This window comes from Hesperophylax consimilis, chromosome 3 (assembly GCF_061612785.1).
Source record: "Hesperophylax consimilis isolate HC1 chromosome 3, BYU_Hcon_1.0, whole genome shotgun sequence".
In the NCBI taxonomy this organism is placed as follows: domain Eukaryota; kingdom Metazoa; phylum Arthropoda; class Insecta; order Trichoptera; family Limnephilidae; genus Hesperophylax; species Hesperophylax consimilis.
In genome coordinates, this window is record NC_142838.1 from 20,696,112 (window position 1) to 20,715,310 (window position 19,199).

Here is a 19,199-nt window from a genome sequence, read left to right on the forward strand (position 1 = left end):
CATCAATGTGCTAACCCGTACCCATTCGACCAGTACCAACACAAGACCAACCAGACCAACACTGGAAGACCTATTTGACCGTATAGCTATTACTCGGTAATCGGTATGGACTGATAAAGTTGATTTATGGGACTGATCACGCCGTTTCCCCGCAGGGGTAGGCAGAGAGGACGGACCGTCAAACAACTCGGTCTTGGCACACACTCCTTGCCTCATTCACATTTGACTGATTAGATGACGGCTTCGAGCTATGGAACCATAAATAAACCCACGGAACAAAAATAAAAAAGCCCTGGACAGAACGTAATGCAATTTTGAATGAATGGCATTGAATCAGAATCTAGTCTGAGGGAAAATTACATAGCAGCCATCTTGTACGAAAAACTTTTTGAATGATTTGTATGTAAAGTAATGCAATGAACTAGAATAATTAAATTAAAATCAAGCCAAGTTTCAAATATAAAGTAAGTATGTACTTGTATATTCGTATATGCATACAATTATTCATGTTTGATGCAAACCAGTAAGACTGAAAACAGGAAAATAATTTACCCGTAAGGTAAATAAAAAATAATATATACAATTTACTGATATGTATTATTAAACAGAAGTTTTAAAAAAAGAAGAATAATAATGTGTGTTGTATCTGTAAAAAAAAAACTAATAAGTAATGGCAAAATACCAACGCTGTAATTAATATCGAATTTAAATAATAGTACTTGAAATGGTAAATAACTTAAAGTATAATATACATATCAAGTATGTCCGTACATGCATACTTTATTTTATTATTATTTTTTTAATATTTTGTATTATAGAAAGAAACAGTAGATGATTTAGAGAGATGAAATAATATACCGAAATAAGATATTTCATGTTGGGTACCTATGATATGTTTCCTTGTAATGTCTGCTAAGTGGTATGTTTATTCCTTAATTGCCAGGTGACGTGTGTAGAATATATATGTGTGTAATGTACGTGTGTGAGTGTTTGTGTGTGTGTCTGTATGTATGCGTATTGAACAGTTTAAATTGTTGACATGATTCCACGTTTGAATTAAAGCAGTGAATCCAAAAAATGTTAATGTTAGAGTTTAGACAAATATTATTTAGAGTATGAAAAGCTCGGTTAATTGGTTAAATAATTATTAATAACTTAAGGTTGACATGTATTTTAAAGTTATGTCATAAATAAACCACTCCCTGTATAATATGCTTTTTGTGAATCTTCTGGGGAATCACACATCTGAAAGTTTTTGTGGGGAATTACGTTTCACATAAATTCTCTAACAACCCACAATCAATCTTCAGGTCGATATTAAATACTTAAGTATTTTGTCACCGGTATTTTTTGTACCTGTACTCATTGCACCCAGTGACGATAAGTACTCACATGACCCACCTCTAGTATGAAAACATTAGTGTTGCCCATTTATTATAAATGGGGCACTTACCTACCAAAATGTTGCCATACCAAGATACGATATTTTGTCTAAATGCCCACCCATTATTTTATTTATTTTATTTTTTAGATCCCATTTCGAAAATAACATTATATTATTTGCATTTAGTGCATCAAGGTTTTTAGAAAATTAACAACATGCAGCACATGCATTTTGTACGAACCTTGGATGAACACGTTTACCATCAAAGATGGCGGTGCTACCATATATACATAAATAAACCGCTTACATACATATCTACTTTCTGCGAAAGCATACCAACTGGACACAAACGAGTAGGTACTTATCTTAATAAATTGTCCAGACCTTATTGTCACAGCAAAATTATTTTAGATCATACAATCTCATACAGTCGTCATCGATGGGTAATATAATTATATCTGTGACGGTTGGAAAGGATTGTATGGCCGCGCCTACTTTCATGTTCATATTAGGGCGCCCGCAGACGAGACACTAGTTGCGGAGATAGTTGCTTTGCAACAGTTGCGGTAATAAAAGTCCATTACGAAATATAGAGATGTGCACACGAGAGACTTTTTGGTTGGGAGGCTTTTTAAAATTTGTATGAATTTCGAATATTTTTCCAATTGTCGTTTTCCAAAAGTCCTGCCCGCGGGCGCCCATATGTTTGTCGTATGAAACTAACCTTAGGCCTGAGCTACACTACGATTTATTTTGCAAAAGCGGATAAAACAAGCCCCACCCCACGGAAAAAAATCAAAAAGTATTTCAAACAAATGTTTGAATTTTTAGCCAGTCAGTTATACCTATGCGGTATTACTCATCCTCAGGAAAAAAAACCTCCCTAATAACTTCAAAAACTCTGCAAAAATAGGCATAGCGCCGCCATATAGTCTCGTTTTAAAGAGGAAGGATGAGAGATTGAATAAAAGGCGGCCGGACTACGGCCACGTGTAAAGTAAGCCCACGATTTTCGACTTTCTGGAATCGACACGTGTCCGTTAATAAACGGGGTTATTTATTTTTCTTTCTAGAAATTTTCTTATGTGTTACCTATTATTATTTTAGAATTAATATAATCACGATTGTATCATAATTATCTAAGCAAATTTTCATTCAAATGTTATTGTGTTATGATGCCGCTCAACTAATTAGCAACTATGGAAAGATTATCTGGCTGTCCTCGCACATACCCGATTTACGAAATTTTCTGTCCGGATTCTAATTATTGAGGGCCTAAATTATGTTTTAATTCCGTCAACAATGTGAAACAACAATAATAAAAAATGACACAAATAAAATATAGATAAATAATATCTAAAATTATAATATATTATTAGAAAACTACACATATATATATATATATATTTTTTTTTAATACTACATGTGTAATTTTTCACTCGAGTTTCTTATTACCTTACCACTATTCCTTATACGCGTTCTCAGTGTATTATAAAATAAATAATCGTAATAGCTTTTCCTCACTACAAGTAGCCAAGGCTCTTTTCTTTGGTAAGATAATCTCAAAGACTTTATTTTGTCCTTTTCAGGGAAAGATTATTTATTTACGAGTAGGGAATGTGCGTTTTGCATTTTCGGGACGGTTTGGACGAAATATTGACGATAATATTGACAATAATATTGATCGTCTCTTGGGCACTTAACGGAAGACAAATTCGTAAAAATAAAATTCAGCACGTGGGGCAGCAGCATGGCGAATCTCTCGTAAGGCACGGACACGGTGTCGAGAAAAACAGCTAGTGTAGCTCGACCCTTAATTCGTCGACTTCACACCAGTGTTACCAACCTACACGCGTTAAAGTGAAGCCGTGAACACCGTGAAGCGTCAAATTTGCTAAAGAGTCGCCTCATTTCGTTGTCGTGTGTTCCTGCTTGCCGGTTTTCAGCCATTTTACGCCGCAAATTTAACATTTTTACTGTATTTAACAAACAATATTAGTTTATAACATCTTGAAAGGAACAACTTGAGCGTTTTTACATAATGCCAGTAAGTACTGATAATAACCTCAAATTTTGTCATGTTTTATAACGACAGTAATATTGTTTACGAATAATAATATACCTACATATTCGTATTATTCAGTTTCGGCTTTGAGTTTTTAGGCGTCTTGAAGTTATTTGGTGTTGAACAGTTTTATCTGTTTTTCCAGGAAACTCCCGTTGTGGCGGCTAAAGGCGGTCGCAAGAAGGCACCCGCTAAGGGCGGAGTCGTCCCTTCCGTTGTAGCCAAGAAGAAGAAGGTAAAATTGTTGTTCGAATAATAAAATACATATTCCTATTATTTACTTTCAGCTTTGAGTTTTTACGCATTTGAAGTTATTTGGTGTTCAAACGGTTTTTTCTATCTACAGGAAGCTCCCGTTGTGGCGGGTAAAGGCGGTCGCAAGAAGGCAGCCGGTAAGGGCGCAGGCGCCCCTTCTGGTGCAGCCAAGAAGAAGAAGAAGAACGAGGAGTCCTCCGATGAATCTGAACTGGGCGAAGAAGAGGAAGATTCAGACGAAGACAAGAATGGCTCTGATGGCAACAAGTCCGATTCCAGCCAACAGAAGGATGTACCCAAACATTTCCATGTAAGCATTGTACATTGCCGGCTTTTTGCATTCTTTTACCAATCGATTTATGTAGTTTTCACTACGAAATGTTCCTTAATATCTTTATAAATAAAATTTAATTTTTCCATGTGCTTTATTTTTGCTAATTTTACTGTCGATCCGTAATGCTAAACAAATTTGGTGGGAAAATAATTAATTTCTCGATTTGGATTTATTTATCAATGTCCTAAATTAATGGAAAACCTTTTTGTCAGGCTCACCAAATACAACAATAATTGAAATTGATAACATCTTTGTGGAAAATGCCCACTATATTTTATATTGTTAAATAATTCATTTAAATGTGTTTTCATACTGTGGAGGAGTTTTAACTTTTTTGAATTTGAAATAATTCAGGTCCCAATAAATGTTAATTTTGTTTGCAGTCTGGGAACTTCGTTTTGTTGAAAAGTGATGTGACATGGGATGGGGATACTGTCAAGTCGAAAGCTTCGGAGATCAACCTGTGGAAGATTGACTGCAAGGCTCTCCTGCAGAAGTACACCCCCTTGGAACACAATGGAAAGACCCTTCACAAGTGTACAACCCAGGTAATATACAACCCTTAATTTACACCCAATAATCATAATAATTGTATGTGATGGCTGGTGAGAGCTCTGTTGTAACCTCCCTCCTTTCTCATTAACAATGCTTGCAATACGGCGTTCTAAATTCTTTATTTCCTAATGTGCATGTTGTGTTTTCAGTACTCGGGATGGAACGTGGACAACCGGGAGAACTACTACTCTGTCACGGAGATCCTGGACAAGGATCCCAAGACCACAGAGAAGCAGCCGTGCGTGGCGATAGACCTCGCTGAGCTTATCAAAGTTAAAAACAAAAACTAAAATATTACTCAGTGTATAACATTTTTTTAAGCAACTTTTTCATTCATCTTTCGAGTATCGTAATAATTGTAGAGGTTAATAATATTTTTAAAACATTGCAAATATTAGATAACCTTTTCTCTTTGTGTCTTGTCAGAGTCTCGCATTTTTTCCTATAAATGCCCAGTTTTTTTTTGTTTTCGTAGTTCATAAGTTTTGTTTCCATTAGGCATTTCTTTTGTGTTGAATATATTTTTAATTGATCTGAAATTTCTTATTGTTTTATAACTCTGAGTAAAGTATAATAAAGAATACAAATGAAATATTTTAAGTGTTTTATTGATTTACTTAAACTATGGTATGGTTCATGTGAGGTGGATAAGTTTGCACCGTTTAAAGCGAATTGTTGAGCATTGCTCGCTCCCGAGATAATAGAAACTAGGAAGGTGGGTACCATACCATTTTTAGTATAAAACTTGGCGCACGAGTGTCGCCAACATCGTTCAACCATACTATCGCAAATAGCATCTATGCAGAGCGGCACCCTGCCTTTGTTTCTACCTACTCCCGTAAAGTTCTTAGGCTCTGTAGTTTGGTTGTAGCTCGGCGGCAGTCGCCTGGCCAGACCCGAGCAAAACGGCTCCTAGCGCTTGTAAAAGCGTCAAGGATGCTGTGTTAGGTATTATCAGCGTCTTGGCAAGTCAAGACTGCTCCAATAGCGCCGGCCCTGGACAGCCGAAATACCTCCATACCATAACTTCTTTTGTTTCTACTGATTATGGGTGATTCCTTCCCAAAATCCTAAGGCTGGGCTGGATGAGATGAATGCATCGATCCAAGTGCAGGCAGAATCTGTGCCTGTGAACAGTAACAAATATCTATGGACCTGCCTTGTCTGAACCTAACCTTAATCAATTTCGTACTCAGATTCTCTACCTGCTGTAAGGAAGCAGGTCTGGCACGTCTGGTTTTACCTGTTTAAATTCTTCGAGGTAAGTATCTATTTGTTTTGTGCCGCTGGCACCGCCGCGCTATGCCGCAAAGACATGAGGTCGAGCAGCTCCGAGTTCAATTCGATAAAAGAATGACCCGAAGAAGACATCAATGAGTTAGTATTCATTGCCAAAAATCAGTAATTACGAGCCGAGTACCAAAGTCGGACGTAACCATCGATATCTGGACGTCACGCCATTTTTCCAAACTACGTATCAAGGCGGTATATTGAAGTTTTGGGAGATTTACTGATAAAAGGACATTAAAAAAGGGGATAACGATTACTCGCAAGCGTGAAGCCAATCTCGAAGAGTGAAAACGAGCAAATAAATAGTTGAAGCAATGACATTACCCGCAAAATTGAAATTTGGAACGTCATTGCATGAACAAATGGTCACCTATAATTTTTATCAGGACCCAAATTCCTGTTTTCAGTTCATTATGTTAATTGGAATCTTCTGTGGTGAAAATAAGACGAATCGCCCATTTTGATGAATATGTCTTTTATTTTTTGGATTTACCTAGTTAAACGCATTTTTGTTTGATTTTGTTCATCTGACATTAGCATTGTAGGCAGCATAAATAAACCACTCTCTAGATCGATATCTTCGGGCTTTTTGTATGGCGCCATTTTGTCACCCCCTTAACCACAGACGACCACAGATAAAACGGTCGTTTGGTCCAGACAGGTAAATATATCGTGGACCATAAATAAATCTCAAGGCCATTTAAAAAAAGTGTAACCATAAACAATATAACTACACCCAGCGAACATCGTTCATTCAATAGCCCACAAAAATTATATTTTAAAAATAAAAATATTGGAATGCAGGAAAAGGAAAATAAAAAAAAACCCACAGCTATGCACACATAAAAATACTTTTTATTTTCAAAAAGACAATGGACAGTAATACAAAACAGGGTCAGTACAACCGATGTATTGATCATTGATTTATCATTGAAGTAGAAGATAAAACTAATATATCTAAACAAAACATGAAACAGAACAAGACACAGAAAAATAAAAAGTAACGGTCTCAACTAGGAATCGAACCCAGTCGTACTGCAACAACTTAATAGGATTTAATTTGACCTTGCACAAAAATACAAGAATATATACACAAAATACATATTCAACAAATTTAAGTGTTCATTATTATTGCCACAGCACTAGAAGTTATTCAAATTCTCCTGCAAGGGTTTCATATAATTTCCACAGCTCTGTCGTCAGCAAACATCATGGAAAATGCTGGTTAAATCTGAATACTTACTTGATGCAATTCTGGATGGGTTTAAATGACCTTGTATGATGTAATCGTGGCTTTTTTTAGCAGTTTTAGCATCCTAATACGTGGTATTGTATCGCGTCGGAACACGGATAGGTCTGAAAAGGAAAATTAATTAAATTATTAGCCAATGAAGTACATTCAGAAATCAGAAACATTGTACCAAAGAACGAGAGGTTAGTACCTGTATTTTACAACGGGTTCGGGTCCTTCTTTCAATTGGTGGAGATAGACCGGATAACACACTTTAACACAACACGGCATTAATTTATCACCTTGTAGAATTCTAGCACGTAACATTATTTTTAGATGGGTGAAAGAAAATTCAAAATATTTACGTAAAAACATCAACTGACTTTTCAACATACGAAATGGCGTCTTGGAAATTACCGTTAATTTTTATCGGAGCATAAAGCATGCTTAGCTTCTCTTTCTGTTACACAAGTCGCTATGGTAGAGAGCGAGAGATCAAACTACAATTTTTGCTCTAAGCCAATGAGATCTGAGCTTTCAGCCACAACAGCTTTGTCTATAAGAATTTGGGTATTGAATAACTCCTCCCATCAGGGTTACAAGGTCATGCGGGAGTTATACGCCCCTGGTAGGCAGTGATGCCATACCGCGCAAATCATAAGTAACCACTCTCTAGATCGATATCTTCGGGCTTTTTGTATGGCCCCATTTTGTCACCCCCTTAACCACAGACGACCACAGATAAAACGGTCGTTTGGTCCAGACAGGTAAATCCATAATCCATATATTGTGGACCATAAAGAAATCTCAAGGCCATTTAAAAAAGTGCAAACATAGACAATATAACTGCACCCAGCTAACATCGTTCATTCACTAGCCCAAAAAAATTATATTTTAAAAATAAAAATATTGGAATGCAGGAAAAGGAAAATAAAAAAAAACCCACAGCTATGCACACATCAAAATACTTTTTATTTTCAAAAAGACAATGGACAGTAATACAAAACAGGGTCAGTACAACCGATGTATTGAGCATTGATTTATCATTGAAGTAGAAGATAATACCAATATATCTAAACAAAACATTAAACAGAACAAGACACAGAAAAATAAAAAGTAACGGTCTCAACTAGGAATCGAACCCAGGATTTCTGTCTTACTGCAACAACTTAATAGGATTTAATTTGACCTTGCACAAAAATACAAGAATATATACACAAAATACATATTCAACGTGTTGAAAGATATTCACTATGTCAAGTAATAAAAAAAAGAATTAAGAGGCAGGGCCGACCCTCTTCGGGCGCAATTAGAGCAGTCCACTTCGGGCGCTGAATTTCCAAGGGTGATAATACCTAAACCAACGTAAAATTATCTTTCATAAAATCACGCTACGCATACATACAAATCACCAAAATATAATTGATCACAGTGATCGCCTATCTACTACCTAGGGCAGTGGCGGATTAACCCTAAGGCAAAGTAGGCACGTGCCTAGGGGCGCCAGTTACAAAGGGGCGCCGGCGGGCGCCCCTAGAATTTAAAAAAAAATATATATAAACTTAATTTTGTAAGTAAGTATGCACCTGCTTACACAATATAAAAGATTATTTACTTCTGTAGAGATGCAGAGCTTCCAAAGCATACTCGCCTTCTTGATTATTCCTCCATGCCTCCATCGCATGATTTTTTAATAGAAGACCGCTCACTCGTGGATTCGTTCGCGGGCGTTGCTAGATTGCAGGGCAAAGGGCGCAGCGGGGGCAGGGGCTAAGCGGCCGGCACCGGACTTCCGAACGGATGACGGGGTGACAGTCACACTCATCACTTTCAGCTTGGATGTCGCCGGTTACGCGCGCTTCTATTGATTACGTACTCGCAGCGGTATTTGTGTGAATTAATTAGTACATTGCGTTTTAGTTCATTACCCAAATAATGAGTGAATTGAAGAAGAAACCTAGTGGTGCAGCTTATAAAAGGAAGGCTAAGGAAAAAGAAGAAAAAAATCAAAATATTATAAAGCATACGAAACATATTGAGACATTTTTTTCTAAATGAAAAAGTGATGATTCGGAATTTTCTAACGCAATTCACAGTGCGTCTTCTACCGAGTCTATTCAATGTGAAATTCCTACTAGTTCTAAACAACACAATTTGTCTATGCTGCCTACTCCGTCAGCCGTAGAAGTTGTGAGGCAGTCGCAAAATAAACTGTTTATCGTGGGATGTGACCCAGTCAAGTGGGATATCAATAACGAAACACAAGAATACATTGCAATTAATGGATTTAATCAAAATCAAAATGCAGAATTTTCATTGAGTAAGAGAATATATGAAGATAAAATCTCACGTTTTTTAACAAAAACAATGTTTGAAAGAATGTTGTTAAATAGAGAAAAACTTCCAAGGAAATGGCTTATTTACTCTCCAAGCACAGGTAAAGTTTATTGTGGACCTTGTTTATTATTCGGTGGTGGAACTAGTTTTGGAAAACAAGATGTTGGTTTTAATGATTGGAAGAACGCATCGAATAGATTAGAAAGCCACGAAAACTCACGTGAACATAAAACATGTATTTTGAGCTTGCAACGTAGATCTAACATTGACGGTCGTGTCGATCATGAGCTCGCCGCTCAATTTCTAGAAGAGATGACTTATTGGCGTGAAGTTTAAAAACGAGTGGTTGCCACTGTAAAATCTTTAGCATCGCGTGGTTTACCTTTTAGAGGACATGACGAAAAACTTGACTCTCTTCATAACGGAAATTACTTAATGACGCTGGAACTCATAGCGGAGTTTGATCCGTTTTTAAGTAAACATATTGCTCAATATGGCGGCAAGGGAAAGGGATATACCAATTACTTAAGTTCTACAACGTGTGACGAATTTATTGAATTGATGGCAAACAAAATATTAACACAAATAAAACATGAAATCAAGATATCAAAATATTATTCAATAATAGTGGATTCAACACCAGATATTTCCCACATTGACCAATTAACTTTCGTGATCCGATACATTCAAACCGACGCGGTACGCCCGTTGAACGTTTTCTTAAGTTTATCGCAAATGTCGGTCACAAATCACAAGACATAGCAAATGCTACTATTAAAACATTGGACATGATTGAAATTAATATATTAGACTGTAGAGGCCAGTCGTATGATAATGCCGCAAATATGTCAGGAATTTACAATGGATTACAGGCCAAAATAAAAGAACTATGTCCCCTAGCAGAATATATACCCTGCTCTGCACATTCGCTTAACCTAGTGGGTGAATGTGCCGCTGAATGCGCTCAAGAAGCTTGTTGGTTCTTTGGTCTCTTGGTATGTAAAAAAAAGATAGCTGGCAGTGTTGCCAACGAGGGCGATATATCGCCATTTAGGCTACTCAGAACGAGAATCGGCGCTGAAAAAATCTAAAAGGCGACTGGTCGGGCTACTTCAGAGTCAAGTTAAAAACATAATTTTCACGTAAAAACATCAATTTTAAACAATTCTCTAGCCACCCCCCCCCCCCATGAATTTTTTTTTTCGGGACAAATTTTTATTTTCTTGAAATTCTCTAGCCACCCCCCCCCCCTCCCACGAAATTTTTATTTTCACGTAAAACCCACCTAACTACAAATTCGGCTACTTTAGGTACTTGTTAAAATTTATAATATGTGGTCGCTAGAGGGGCGCCGATGAGGTGCTTGCCTAGGGCGCTCTCAACAGTTAATCCGCCTCTGACCTAGGGCCTAGGCATCTACTGGTTTTGACAAGGAGCGCTAAAATTTTACTTGTGCCATGCGCCATTTGGCTCAGGGCCGACCCTGACTAGACGAACAACAATAGTAACGCCTTTTGACTTTTACGTGGTATAATTTAAATCATAATACATAAACCATAATATAAGAAATAAAAATCGTGTACATAATAAAAGCTTATAAAGAAATATAGCTTGTAAAACAACAAAAGATATTATGAAATATAAGTTAAGAACATGTAATTAATATTTCTATTTTGGATACTGACAATTCGTGGTGGAATCCATTATCTATAAATAGTATAAAATAAAGTGACATTCGCGTCTGTCTGTTTGTGCGCTTAGTTCTTCTTAACTATGCGACTGATTTCGTTAAGGTTTTCAGCATCATTTAGAGAATTTATTCCGGAAGGTTTAGATAAATAACACATGCATTGACACATATTGATAAAAAGCAGAGAAAAGTCGATACAAAGATTATTTTTGGCCGCTTACATTGCTAACGCTGGCGAGACCTTATGAGAATATCAAAATAATGTACTACGGAATTGTATACCTTGAAAAGGCCTACAGAAAAGTCTGTTATATATATATACCTATATATACAAATGTTATACATATCGCAGTTGCGTCTGCAAAATCTCCAAGTGCGTCTTCTGTTTCCTGGGAGAAAAGGCTGCCGTCGGACCAATGCAGCTCAAAATGACCTTCGTCTTACCTAGAAAAAGACAAAAATTGAGACCAATGATTACACTATTTTAGTATTGTACACATATTTAATAAATTTCATGGATAAAATTAATTAAAAATATTTTAAGAAAAAGGGGATATGGTGATGGATTAATTCACTGCTGAACTTTTGAACTTTCTTGTATGGGAAAAATAGCGTTTTATGCACTTTCTGCAGAATTTTTAGGGAGCGAAAACAAAACTTCTTGAGCGAGTTTCACTGCAATATAAATTAGGTGTATACCTTCAGAATATTTCTTCAAATGAGGATTCCACACTGTTCAAGCGGACTGTAGGTGACTTACATCTTATAAATATTAGAAGAGTAACAAATTTAAGTGTTAATTATTATTGCCACAGCACTAGAAGTTATTCAAATTCTCCTGCAAGGGTTTCATATAATTTCCACAGCTTTATCGTCAGCAAACATTATGGAAAATGCTGGTTAAATCTGAATAATTACATGATGCAATTCTGGAGAGGTTTAAATTACATTGTTTGATGTAATCGTGGCTTTGTTTAGCAGTTTTAGCATCCGAATACGTGGTATAGTATCACGTCGAAATATGGATAGGTCTGAAAAGGAAAATTAATTAAATTATTAGCCAATGAAGTACATTCAGGAATCAGGAACATTGTGTCAAAGAACGAGAGGTTAGTACCTGTATTTAACAACGGGTTCAGGTCCTTCTTTCAGTTGGTGGAGATAGACAGGATATTATAATATATGATGACTGGAAGATTAAGCGTTGCCAAGCATTCTTTTTTAATCCCAAAAGTACCGTATTTTTGCTTTGAATTGCGAAATGACACCCACAAACAAACGTATTTCTTGCTGCTTCTTGCTAGCACCGGATTATCGAATCCGTCTGAGCAACCTTTAACACAACACGGCATTAATTTATCACCTTGAAGAATTCTAGCACGCAACATTATTTTTAGATGGGTTAGACGATTTTCAAAATTCAAAATATTTACGCTAAAAACTTCAACTGACTTCGACTTTCGAAATGGCGTCTTGGAAATTACCGTTAATTTTTATCGCAGCATAACACATGCTTAGCTTCTCTTTCTGTTACACAAGTCGATATGGTAGAGAGCGAGAGATCAAACTACAATTTTTGCTCTGAGCTTTCAGCCACAACAGCTTTGTCTATAAAGCGTCAGCTACACTACTCGCTTCGACGAAGTCCTCGACGAAGTCCTCGACGAAGTTAGCCGAAGTTCGAAGTGCGTGCCCACACACTCGTGCAACTTCGCGAGTAACTCAGTCCAGTCCTTTGACTCGGGCGCATTTACCGACAACAATCGGAAGTCGGGCGAAGCGAAGCGAAGTTGCCCGAAGCGAAGTGAAGTTTGTGCCCACACTATCGTATTCGGTCAACTTCGCGAGTAGTGTAGCTGGGCTTTTTGAGAATTTGGGTATAGGATAACTCCTCCCATCAGGGTTACAAGGTCATGCGGGAGTTATACGCCCCTTGCGCAAACGAAAGATTTGGGTGAAAAATATCGTTAGAATAGGTACGAAAATCGGTAGAATTTCAGAATGGATTTTTGTGGGGTATTGCTCGTACGGTGACCGGATAAATCATCACAATGATAATTCATCACACCTTTAAAGAGTTATGGAAAGTGATGAAACAAAAACTTTATTGTGGGTTAGGTTAGGTTAAAAAAATAGTTTTTCATCGTTTCTAATGTCTTTATATCACTTTTCAAAAGTGTGTTGAATTTTCACTGTGTTGAGTTATCATGGAACCTGCTCGTACATTGCATTTTCTAATCCATGGGGGGAGGGGGTGGTAGAGAATGTCGAGAAAAACTTTACCCCGAAAAAAATTTCCCATAATTCTTTTCGCTGACTTCGGTACATTTTCATAAATTTCTCTAAAGATTAAATATTTGAAAAATACAACAATTTATTTACACCATCTCTTTTGTCAATATGATATAAATAATAAGTACAGAAATTAGAATAAAATAACTTTGTTTTAATACCACTTTATTTTATATATATTTTGTAATATATAAAAACCAACCGGTTTCGGTTCACCCGAAAAAAAGAGATCTACTGAAACTTCGGTACGTTGGGAACGCTGATGCTACTCATCAGTGACTGTATGCCGAAAAAATTAAACTCCCGGGCTTTTTCGACAAAAACTCCCCAGATTCGAAAAATTCTAGGGGACGTAGAAGATTATTTTTTTCTCTTATGAATAATATTTTCTTTCCTAATCTTTTAGCGAAACAATACTATTTAATGATAGTCAATACTTTCTACAAACCTATGGATTGTTAATATGTATTCCTTGTCGTGAAAAGGAGCGATAACTACACTCAGTAAAGATAGAGCCGGTATGTCAGCACTTTTAGGTAATGGTTTAACTTACCTATCTTGCCATGGTTCCTGTCAGAGAACATCTTGACAGACGTAAATATCTCTCAAGCCGAGCTTAAAATGCAACTGACATACCGGCTCATCTTATGTTCACTGTGGGAGAGATTTACGTCCGTCAAGTTGCTCTCTGGTAGGAGCCCTGGCAGGATAAGCCTAGTGATATTAAAACATACTAAAATACCGAGCAGTAGCCAGATAGGTACGTAAGTTTATGTAAACATTGGAAATCTCCTTACCGACATATTTCATAAACGTAAACCATTGTAGTTTTTAACCACTCAAATTCAAAATCCCCCAGAACTGGGGACTTCTCCTCAGACATACCATTGCTGCTACTCACATATTATTAAAAAATATAAACATATTTACTTTTATAGATTTTTGCCGAAATCGGGCAAAAATCTATATTATATATTTGCGTAAATGGTAAAAATGAATTAATTTTAACTGATGTGCAAAAAATGTGTTAGGTGGTATATGTGGATGAGGCAAGGAGTGTGAGCCAACAAATGTATAAATATATGTATGTTTGAATGTGAATGAAATAACACGTGTGTACCTACAATTAGCTTTTTGCCCGTTGCAGGCAACTAATAAGTAAATAATACCTGTTTTGTGTTTAATGTAAATGAGGCAAGGAGTGTATACCTACAAATATATTAAAATATGTATGTTTGAATGTGGATAAAGCAAGGAGTGTGTGCCAAAATTTCGTTTTTGCCTGTTGCAAGCATATGGCTAAAAATGTGATAAGTGATGTAATGTTTCAATATGGATGAAGCAAGCAGTGTGTGCCTACTTTTATATTTACGATTTAATGTTTGAATGTGGATGACGCAATGAGTGTGTGCCTACTTCCATATTTATGTTTGAATGTGGATGCAGCAAGGCGTGTGTGCCCACAAATGTATTAAAAATATGTTTGTTTGGATGTGTGTACCTACAACTAGCTTTTTGCCCGTTGCAGGCAACACAACACATTGTTGCATATAATGATTGATGCCAAACGTAACTGAGAAACAGAAATTTGTCAATCGGTGCCGATCACACTTCTACGGATTTTTTATACGCGTATTTTGATACCCACTTTCCGGATCCATCAACTAAATATTCAGAGAAAAAAATACGGTACCTTCACAACACACGCTCTTGGAATGGTGCATAAATAAACCATTCTCGAATGGTGTGTTTTGATGCATTTACAGTACCTACCCACCTTACGGTATCTACCTACGGTATCAACTTACAATACCTACCTAAACAACATACTCTCTTGGAGTTGTGTATACATATTGATGCACACGATGATGCGAAACGTCGCTGATACCGATAGGTCGAGACGCGCATTTTGATACTCATCTCATTACAACAATAATACTCCAATACAGTAACACGCTATTAAATTTGCTTCAGTTTAAAACTAAACAAGTGAACATCCTCAACATATTTTAACAAAAATAATACGCTCAGTAAAAATACATACCTACGGAATTACTCAACAGTTCAATAAAATAGTTTCAAGTTATTCCAAAATCTCTGTGTTAACTTAAATATAAATTTGAAAAACTGAGTTGCTGTTAAAACAATATTTAAAATCACCGATCACTCAGTCCGAACTCTGTTAGTGTGTGTTGTGTGTTGTTTACGGACATTTTAATAATTTACCACCGCCAGCACAAAGCAGGGCCACAAAACCTTTTTCTCTCTGAAGTAACAAAGACAACTGCGATGCCTATTCATTTATTACTGCAGCAAACAATATCATAAATTCATTACAAATGACTATAACTGATCCAAGCAACAAATTCACCAAAGAACATAAGGGAAAACTGTCCCTTAAACTGTCGGAACTTTTGGGAAATATAAGTCTTGTTGCTGCCAAAATGGGCTTTATAGAAGGAGAACTTAAGACGCATCAACGCATCTCGGAGAACCAGCCACTTCAGCCTCCGCCCAGTCCCTGCCTATTGGAGCCTGACGTGTTGGAAGAACGGAAGGTGAGAGCAAAAAACTTAATCATCACAAATGTGCCCGAAAGTATCAAGATGAACCACATTGACCAAATTAAACAGGACAAGACGGAAATAATAAAAATTCTCAACAGAATCGATAACACGATCGATGAAAACTCTGCTGACGTTTTCCGCATTGGTGTAATAAAATCTATCGAAATCCGGCCAGTGAAAGTTATTTTTAATGATCCCTTAAAAGTTTTAAATATTATATTGCGTAAAAAAATATATAACCTTGACAAACACTGAATATAAAATTTACTCCGACCAAACTCCTCTACAAAGGCAATATTTTAATGATCTCAGAAAAACTCTGGCAAACCGTACCCAGGAAGGCGAAGTCGGACTCCATAAAATTTATTAACAATAAGCCTTCGATAGTAAAAATTGTCCCAAAAAACTAGACCTAAGTAGCCGAAAATGCCGGACCAAATGCATAGACGTGACTAAAATCTACTACCAGAGACGGACTTTATACAAAACTACACGAACTAAAAACAACAGTACCTTTACATGGACACCGTATATTTATCCTTACCGAAACATGGCTCGTTCCAGAAATAAAATCTCCAGAACTTGGTTTTACAGACCAAAAGATATTTCGGCGTGACAGAAATTCAAAATCTAGTTCTAAATCCAGAGGAGATGGAGTTCTGATAGCAGTAAAGGAAAATTTATCAGCGAAAAAACTAACCACGCAAAATACTTCATTGCAACAATTATTTGTACAAATTGTTATCCCCATCCAAAAAATCATTATTGGCACTTTATACATACCGCCAAACTTACAAGAAACATTGCGAAGACATTGAATTCCTTATTTCAAAAAATCCTACGTCGAAAATAATTATCGTCGGCGATTATAATCTCCCCAATTTGAAATGGAACTCCAGTGACAGTGGCTATATTACTAATGAATGTCTTAATGACCCATCACGTGAAGTGATAGATATGATCAACTATTTAAATCTACGCCAATTTAATTTTGTATACAATGAATGTGATCGCCTTCTAGATCTAGCCCATTCAAACTGCTCTAAACTATGTGTTGAAATGTCAAACGATCAGCTCGTACCGGTAGATAATCACATTGTAGTAAATATGTACACAAACAAACCCCCATTGAAACAAACAACGCTCAACTTCAAAGACGCCGATTACGATTCTATTAACTATCAACTCACTAATACGGATTGGACCTTTTTGACTTATGATGACATCGAACAAACCCTAAAAAAAAAACCAAAAAAACCCTAAAAAAAACCACACATTTTCCGAAAATATAAAATCTCATTCTCCTCGTATATACCAAAACACAGAACATATCCAATTTGGTTCTCCAAAGACCTCATACTATTACTCAAACAAAAAAAAAAACAGATGCATAAAATTTTTTAACTTACTCACCAAACCGATGACTACTCAAACTTTTCAGAAACAAGAAAACATGCAAATCACTATCCAAACTGTGCTATAAAGCACACATCACATCCATTGAAAAAAAAACCTGTGGAACATTGTCAAAAAATTAAACCACGAAGGTACCGACTAGCACTAGCACCATTGATATTGTAAATTTGTTTGCTGAACATTTCTAAAGCGTACCATCGTATGTATATCAAAAAACAATACAGTTACAGAACTACCACATTACACGGGAATCATGTCTAAACAAAATCCTTTCCCTCGAATCTAACAAATCTGCGGGCTCATATAACATACCGCCAATATTTCTCAAACAATGCGCACATGCAATATCAGGTCCACCCACTTACCACTTGCTTTCTTCTGGAAATTTTCCAACCCGTTGGAAATCTAGTTTTATTACCCCTATTTTCAAAAAAGGTGATGACACAGACATAAAAAACTACCGACCTATTTGTATACAACACTTCCAAAAAATTTTGAATCCCTTATTCCCGATTTAATTTATTTTTATTATTCTTTATTTTGGCTTTCACCCATTAGGGGTAATCTTGGCCATACACAATTAAAATCGTCCATCAATACTAAAAGTTATTGTGATTCGTTACTGTAAGGTCAACTGCTACTAACCTGCTACTCTACAACAACCATACGGAATATTTTTCCAACAAAAAACAAGTGGACAGTATCAACGAGTATACAGGCTTTTTAAAAGCTTTCGAGAAATTATCCCATAAATTATTGCTTAGTAAACTGTATGACATGTATTGGGAGTGAGAGGCAAGTTGTTGGATTGGTTCTCGAGTTACTTGTCTTAGAGAATTTTATTTGTCAAAATTAAATACTCCAAATCTAGGTTATTTCATGCAACTAGTGGCCTACCGCAAGGGAGTCATCTCGGCCCCATTCTCTTTCTTATATTTATAAATGATATCATAAATTGTTTTGAAGATGTAGAAGTACAGCGCCCTTGAGGTGATTTTGCACAAAAACGGCGCTATACAATTATTATTATAATTCTGCTTTTTGCCGATGACATCAAATTATCAATTCAAGCAATTTGTCCGATAGATTTTTTTTTGTTGTGAGGGAATATTTCGGCATTTCAAACATTTTTATTTTTAAAATAATATTTTAGGCTAGTGAATGGGGTAGGCTCCCAATGCGAATTATATTGTGTTTGGTCGCGCCTTTTTTTTAGTTTCCTCTATTCTCGTCGATGGTGTGTGACGTACTTTTGTTGCACGCATAAAATTTGTCTAAAATTGGCAAATCTATGGTTAAAGAACCAATGTGCTACATACAAAAATCCCGAAGATATCGATCTTGTCAATCTAGTGAGTAGTTTATTTATGGTCGTATGCATAGACATATGAATATTAGTAGACCTGCCCTAAGTGATTAAAAGCGTATTATCCCCACTCCCCATACCGGTTCCATTGAGCCGGCTGGGCTCGCGTACGGCCTCAAGTGATATTTGAAAACGTGACGTCATCATTCTTGTGCGAACTATGGTCCAGGCATCATCGGTTCATTTTACGAAATAACACGGCAAAATGTTTACTTATACTATGAAAACTGGTAAAAATAGATGCGAAAAAAGAGAATAAACCCAATTGTCGTATTACATTCCATATATAAGCATTATTTTATTTTATTTTAAGCATATTCACATCGTATAATATGAATCAGTTGTTACTATCACATCGAGAAACGTCTGGACGCGAAACACAAAGCTGGTTGGTTGCTGGGAAGTAAATTATGAACA

At 36.4% G+C, this 19,199-nt stretch overlaps 1 protein-coding gene across 1 annotated transcript; it reads left to right on the plus strand.

The window, feature by feature from the left end:
• Positions 1-3,238: 3,238 nt before the first annotated feature.
• On the plus strand, positions 3,239-5,187 carry LOC149425098 (uncharacterized). The gene is made up of 5 exons (XM_089650958.1): positions 3,239-3,431; positions 3,595-3,684; positions 3,796-4,014; positions 4,422-4,586; positions 4,743-5,187. The coding sequence occupies exons 1-5, from the start codon at positions 3,426-3,428 to the stop codon at positions 4,881-4,883; spliced, it is 621 nt and encodes a 206-aa protein (XP_089507084.1). The 5' UTR covers positions 3,239-3,425; the 3' UTR covers positions 4,884-5,187.
• Positions 5,188-19,199: the final 14,012 nt, after the last annotated feature.

Bases quoted from the DNA above. Each gene is read 5' to 3' on its own strand.
- LOC149425098 (XM_089650958.1), top strand. The intron at 4,015-4,421 runs GTAAGCATTGTA...TTTTGTTTGCAG, and splicing joins ATGTACCCAAACATTTCCAT to TCTGGGAACTTCGTTTTGTT. The intron at 4,587-4,742 runs GTAATATACAAC...TTGTGTTTTCAG, and splicing joins TTCACAAGTGTACAACCCAG to TACTCGGGATGGAACGTGGA.